This window comes from Caretta caretta, chromosome 3 (genome assembly GCF_965140235.1).
Source record: "Caretta caretta isolate rCarCar2 chromosome 3, rCarCar1.hap1, whole genome shotgun sequence".
NCBI classification, from domain to species: Eukaryota; Metazoa; Chordata; order Testudines; family Cheloniidae; genus Caretta; species Caretta caretta.
In genome coordinates this window covers 9,563,446-9,570,732 of record NC_134208.1, presented here as the reverse complement: position 1 = coordinate 9,570,732, position 7,287 = coordinate 9,563,446, and the positions used below count along the sequence as shown (strand labels likewise).

At 45.6% G+C, this 7,287-nt stretch overlaps 1 protein-coding gene across 2 annotated transcripts in view; it reads right to left on the bottom strand.

The window, feature by feature from the left end:
* Nucleotides 1-4,807: 4,807 nt before the first annotated feature.
* The window catches only part of MSRA (methionine sulfoxide reductase A), a 450,332-nt gene continuing 447,852 nt past the window's right edge, over nucleotides 4,808-7,287 (bottom strand). For both annotated transcript variants that reach the window (XM_048845800.2, XM_048845798.2), the window contains one exon: nucleotides 4,808-5,325. In XM_048845800.2, the coding sequence (XP_048701757.1) occupies nucleotides 5,161-5,325 (165 nt within the window). In that variant the 3' untranslated portion in view covers nucleotides 4,808-5,160. The remainder of the gene's footprint in view (nucleotides 5,326-7,287) is intronic.

The window sequence follows — 7,287 nt, the reverse complement described above, 5'->3', positions numbered from 1 at the left end:
CTTGTTCATGATCAAAGAGGCGAGGCTGCGGCAGATACTGAGGGGCAACCTCCCCACACCATATTCTAGCTAAAGGCAACAATTCCCTCTGCCTAGAGGTGACCACAATATTCCTCATCATCTGCATGTGACCTCACACAATCTATTCACTTGAGGTGACATCACAATGGGATGCCTGTCTGGGGGGAATCGAAGGAGTTTTCAGCAGGACCAAGGACAGCTAGACCTGAGCTATAGGGTTGGCAACCAGGTGGGAAATTTCCCAAGTCTCATAGTTGGTTCAGCCCATGATAGGGATGGAACAGCTTGGAAATTCGCTTCTGGGTCCTGATCTCAGTTCCGGCTAGGTCTTGGTGTGTTTGACTCCTTTGCTCCAGTTCAGGTCCAGCTCTAGTAATGGGTGCTGTAGTTTTTCCTCATTCCTGTACCATTTTGTCTCTCTGTGTAATTTCCCAGCTCTGCCTTCCCTGCAACAGTTTTTTTTTTTTTGCCCATGAGAGGAGCTGATTCATTCTTTCAAACCTCGGAAGGACTTTCTCTTCCCTCTCTACACTTTCCATGTCGTCTCTGCGGGAAGTGGAAACTCGTTGCGAAGGTAAGTGCTGTCAAAGAGAAATGTGGCTGTGGCGATGTCCAAACAGCCGACCGTCTTCCCCTTGGTGAACTTCAGGCTAAACACACCTTATACGGCCAAAGCCATCCCTAATGTCACTCCATTGAGCTGAGTTCAGTGAAGTTCCACCAGTAAAGAATTTAGCCCAATTTCCATCTTGCACCTTCAACAAGAGCTGGAAAGTTGCAGGGCCAAAATTCACCTCAGGGGTAACTCCACATTGAATTCAGTGGAGCTCAATATTTTTGGGTCAGATCCTAGCTTGTGTAACGTCAATGGAAATATGCTGATTTACATCATCTGGAGAATGTGACCCCTTATTTCTATCACAGCAGCCCCCAAGGGTCCCAACTCAGATCAGAGCTGAGCCCTGCCATGCTCCGAGTTGGACAATCACATATGGAGACATTGTCCCAGCCCCAAAGAGATTACAGTCTAATTTGAAACAGGGTGAAAAGAGTAGGAGGAAAGCGAGGAGGGAGGACGGGGTACCAGTGTTAAGAGTGTCTGACGACATGGGCTAACAATGAGCAAGGCTCCAAATCATGTAAATGGTTTTTGTGTTTTACTCTTGAGAATCAAAAATGAAATCATTGCCCCCAGTAAAGAAATTTGCATCTCAACATGACATGGATCAGAGAATCAGAACCTGGTTCTCCTCTTGCACACAGGTGCAGACCAGGAGTCATTCCACTGACTTTATGCAGGTGCAGACCAGGAGTCATTCCACTGACTTTATGGAGTTACACTGGGGTAAAAGACAAAGAATCAGAAAGGAGAATCAGAACTTTCATTGTCCTCTCCCCTTTGCTTCCATTTCACCCCATGCCCAGAAAATCAGAGAAAAGTGCCAGTTTCCTTGACAGTGAACAACAAAACAATTCAATGGTGTGATATTTAACAAAATGCAGTCTGTTACTATAGCAACTGGAAATTCCAAGCGGGATGCTGGAGCATATGGGAGCATCTCCAGAAAGAGCTGCACATTACAATCATACCAGGAACAGTCTCTTTTACGCCCCCGCCCCAGCATAAATGCGATGACAAACAAAAGAAATTTCCTCTTGCTTTTGAAACTGGACTGGGATAAGCACAGAACCAGGAGGAAGGAGTTTCTGGGTGCTGATTCCAGTTGTGGCACAGACTCTCCCTGTGGGACCTTGGGCAAATCACTTCTCTCTGTGCCCTAAATCCCCATCCCCTTCTTTCTCTCACCCTAGATCTCTCCTGTCTATTTAGATTGCAAACTCATCAGGGCTGGGACTGTCTCTTACTATGTATTTGTACAGCACAAGAGGGTTCCAGGCACCTAGGTGCTATTGTGGTATCAAAAAGGTCAGTAATAATTATTTTACAATTCATTAGCTTTTAAAGCCAACCTGAAATCTACTCCACTGTACAAGCATACACAAGAACACAGATGGAACACCAGGTTTTTTTCATTAGCCTTTTATTATGTTTGCGACATTTTTCAGATCTAACCTGTCATATATTTCAGTTCACAAAACACCCGTGATGTGCTCTATCATAGTGCAGGAAGCCAAGCGGAATCTTTTTGTATTTACACACTTTTTGGCCCAGTAGGAAAAAAAAAAAACCCCTTACATTATACTTTTTTTTTTTTTAACTAAAATTGTTTCAGGAAATGGGCACTCCAGGTAATAATGTATATTGCTGTGAACGTGGAACTGTGAGAGATTAAATTCCCCACCCCACCAAAGACATCAAAGCGCAGCTACTATTGTTAAAATAACCCCTAGAATACTTTCTAGAAATCAAAGCTCTGCATTTTCATGCTGAAGCCTATCGAGTTCATCAGATTAAGACAACAAACATTAACATGAGTTACAAAAAGCAGCTGGTAGTCCAGGCACACCCCCTATTTACTCTGGCCCTGGCTGGGATGATTTAGTTGGGATAGGTCCTGCTCTGGGCAGGGGGTTGGACTAGATGGCCTCCAGAGGTCCCTTCCAACTCTGTTATTCTGTGATTCTATACTCCTATTACAATACACTGGGCCAAACTTCCGAAAATCTTTCTCCTGAAATTAACAACCGCAAGATTGCATGTATACTTATTTAAGTGCACAAATTGGGCAACTGCATTTCCAGCCATGGCATGAGGCGCAATTTCAGAAACAACTTTGACCTTTCGCAAATGTGAAATCAAGGAACGCCACGCACTCAATGTACAAAATGCTGTTCCTTCATTGCTGCACAAATTTTGGTGTAATAGTGCTGCATTAGTGTAGTATACTCGGTGATGCTCTGTACTTTGGGGGAACACCCTGCACCCCCATGTTCATCTTTATAAAATGACTGTGTGGTATCCAATGCCAAGTTTGTCCTGTTGGGTGTCTTCGGAAGGCTCGTGATGCACTGAATATTGTTGTTATAGTGATGTTATGGTAATTGTTACAGTCATGTTATAGTGAGGTTTATAATTTCATGTATATAGTTATGAGGCTGAAAATGTATCCTCATGGCTTAAAGCAAGCCCATGCAAAAACTCTCCAAGAACAGAGGGGCAGTTCACACCTCATCAGGGCATGGATGGGACAAACCCAGCCCAGCCTCACAGGAACAATGGACGCTGGCTTAGGCAGCAACAAAAGAATCTGTTAGACCCTTGAGGGAGTCACCCCTTTCCTTTGGTCAGTTTGGGACTGCGATGAGGTAATGCTCACCTGACTCTGAAAGGGTGGGAGGGTGGGGGCAAAACCAAGCGGAAAGGAAGGACATGATAAAAGGGAGAGACATTTTGCCATGCTCTCTCTCTCTTCCACCTACATCTACAGACACCACCACCATCAAGTGACTGAAGAGCTGATCAAAGGGGAGAGCCTGGCTGAAGAGTAGCCAGCCTGTCGTGAGAAGCATCTAAGTCTGTAAGGACATTGAAAGTGTTAAGATCAGCTTAGAATGCATTTTGTTTTTATTTCATTTGACCAAATCTGACCTGTTATGCTTTGATTTATAATCACTTAAATCTACCTTTATAGTTAATAAACCTGTTTGTTTATTCTATCTGAAGCAGTGCATTTGGTTTACAGTGTGTCAGAGACTCCCCTGGGGAGAACAAGCCTGGTACATATCAATTTCTTTGCTAAATTGATGAACTTATATAAGCTTGCAGCGTCCAGCGGGTATAACTGGACACTGCAAGACAGAGGTTCCCAGGGTGGTGTCTGGGACCGGAGGTATTGGCTAGTGTCATTCGCTTGTAAGTAGCTGGGGGTTCTCACAGCAGAGCAGGGTAGGGCTGGCTTCCAGAGTCAAGGATTGGAGAGGCCTAGCAGATCACTGGTCCAGATAACACCAGAGGGGAACATCACATACTCCTGTTGGAATTCTGTGCCACTGAGCAATGCAGAATTTGGGCAGAATTAATGTTCTCCGCACAATTTTATTTTTGTCACACAGAATTTGTGATTTCCACCAAAATGCTTCCTTTTTCCAGTTTTGCATGTTTAAAATGTATTAGTTATGTACACACGTAACGTCTTCTATGTGTATTGTAAGGCTTTTGGGTCATACTACTGTAGCGGGAGGGGGTTAGTGAACTAGCGGAGTTTAGTTGTAGTACAGTGGGTGGTTAGCCTGGGGAAGGGAGACTGAGGGTAGAGTGTGTTTGTCTTCACACGCACATGAGCACTCTTCACTTAAACTCCACTCCACATGCATCTGACACTAGTGGTGCTGCCCCCCCCCCCCTTATACTCCCTGCCAGCCTGAACCTGCCCTCCTTCGCTCCCACATCCCCCCAGCGCTCCCGCCTGTACCTGGAGGGGGGGCGTGCATACTACCTCTGGAGATGAAGGGGTGTTGTCTGGCAAACTATGTACGTGACCCAACCCACACAAACACAAACCCCCACGCCCCGTACGTAAAAACACACTCGCCCTGACACCCACATTCTACCCTAGGTCTCCCTTCCCCATGCTAACCACCCACTACTCTGCAACTAAACTCTGCTAGCTCACTAACCCCCTTCTGCTACAGTGGTGTGACCCAAAAATCTTACAATACCCATAGAAGCTTGAACTTGGACAAGACATGACAGACAGACCGACACAAAACTGTCCCTAAGGATGCTAATGCCCGCTTTGGCCAGGTGGTTACAATAATTTGTGTAACATACATTTGTATAATGACTCTTTTTAAATTAAATATATAATTTCACTGAACCAGAATATAACTGTCAACAAAGATACATCAAGTTCTTTATTAATATGCCTAGTAAGGAATCGATTTGTCAAAAAACATTTCCTGAATCTTTTTGTTGTCTGTATTGTTACAGACATACTTGCTGGCAGGTATTTTGAAATAAATTACCAAAATAATTGGAACAGGCGTGATTATATTGTGTTCTTTTGACAACTAAAATATGCAGAATTTTGCAGAACTGTAAAATATTGTGCAAAGAATTTTTAGTTTTTTGGCAAAGAATTTCCCAGGGAGTAATCATCAGATAACACGTCAAGTTGCTTTACTTTATGTTTCTAGCAGAAACATAATACAATGTTGGTGCAGTAGTGCGTGCACAGATTATTTTTTAATACTAACAGGACAGGATACCCCAGTGCCCCCAAGTCCACAATAGCCACGGGGGTTCTTGCTTAGATACTGTTGATGGTAATCTTCAGCATAATAAAACTCCGGAGCCTCACGGATTTCTGTTGTGATTGTGTCAAAACCACTCTCTGTCAATACCTGTCAAGACACGGTACAGAATTCCATTAGAGGTTTGTTTGCGTCTGTGTGAGAAATAAACCTGATGATAAACCAACATTAGGAAATCTTATTCAAGAGATGCCCTAGACTTTTACAGTTGCTTGTACAACAGTTACAGAACAGCCTTGATTTTACCACGTAGATTAGAAAGACATCCTGCTTCATCTGTGCTTTTATATTATTTGGGCAGCAGACACTCGAGGCATCAGAGTGTGTCTGTGCACGGAGCAGTGTGCGTGTTTTAGCTTACTTCTAACTGGTTACATTTTGAATGGGATGTTCTTGTTTATTAAGTTTTGAGGAGGGGAGGGAGGAGCACCTATGAATCTTAGGGTATGCCTATGCTGCAAATAAACACCCACAACTGGCCCATGTCAGCTGACGCATGGGGCTTGGGCTATGGGGCTGCTTAATTGAGGTGTAGATGTTCGGTCTTGGGCTGGAGCCTGGGCTCTGGGACCCTCCCCTACACCGATTTATATGCAACAAATTAGTGTGCTTTAGAAATCCCCCTAGTGCACACTGTTGCACCACGTAGAGATGCCTGTGAGCTCTGATTAGTTCTATCGACAATAAGAAAAGGAGGACTTGTGGCACCTTAGAGACTAACCAATTTATTTGAGCATGAGCTTTCGACGAGAGCTCATGCTCAAATAAATTGGTTAGTCTCTAAGGTGCCACAAGTCCTCCTTTTCTTTTTGCGAATACAGACTAACACGGCTGTTACTCTGAAATCTATCGACAATGAATTCCTTAAGGTGGAGCTACAGTCCTGGGGTGAAATCCTGGCTAGAAGTCTGCTCGGGCCTAATTTCAAAGTCCAACCTGAACCCAGCTAGAACACAGCCAATCTGAAGCCGACCCGAGCCCTGGCATGTCGGCTTGTCCTCAGACATGACCCAAACCGGACACTTGTAGTCAAATCTCTTTGGGTTGGGTTGGGTTGCCAAGGTCTAGCCACCATCCCGGACACCATTTTCTTTACTTTGTTTCCGCCACATTGCTGCTGAGGCTAATTACTGCCCAAGCTTGGGCCGGCTGGCTGGCCGTTCCCTGGTCCAGCCCAGCACCCGTGCACCAGTTTCCCGGGACCGCTCCTCCTGAATCTGTGTCAGCGCCACCGAGAGAGCCTCGATCCTTGGCCTCTGCGTAGTGGGGCTCCGTGCGCCCCATGTCGACGATCCGCCGCCTGCCCGTGGAGTTGTTGCAGCGATGGGTGGCTGCCTTGCTCCTGCTGCCGCCCGCCACGCTGCATGTGCTGTGGAGTGAGCGGCACCGCGACGCATCGGCACGCTCACTCTGCAGTGCACAGCGCCCTCTGGTGGTGGCATCTGGCTGGTCACAGTCACCGCTGTGCCCAGCTGATCAGAGACTATCTGATCCTGAGAGCAAGTGCCAGGTTTTTTTCACACCCGACCCAACCCTGTAGTTGGGTCCCGTTGTGTCGCAAGGCTCTCACCCTAGCCTCACTGAAGTCCAGAGGAATTCTGCTACTGACTTCAATGAGACCTGGATTTCACCTCTGGTGTCTTAACGTACCATCTGTCCTGCTGAAAAGCAGCCTCTCTATAAGAATGTTCAGTCGTTCAAATAAATTCACCCCACAGGGGTTGAAAGTTCTTGCAGGAAAGGAGGAATGTTAGGGTTGCAGTACTGTAGGATAGCACTGATTTTCAACAAACTGACAAAAATGTGTCTATTTCAAAGCATTTTACAAAAGGTAATCAAGCATCATTACCCCTGTTTTAGAGCAGGGGAAGCTGAGGCACTGAAACAGTCTGGCACCGTTTTGTAAAAAAGTGGTCACTGATTTAGAGTGTCTTAATTCGCAGGTGCCAAACTTGACTAGAGTCCACTCGCAGTCAATAGGAGCAATGGACACCCAGCACCTCAGCGAATGAACTGCGCCTTTCAGGATTGAGCCTCGAAGCCTGAGCCAAA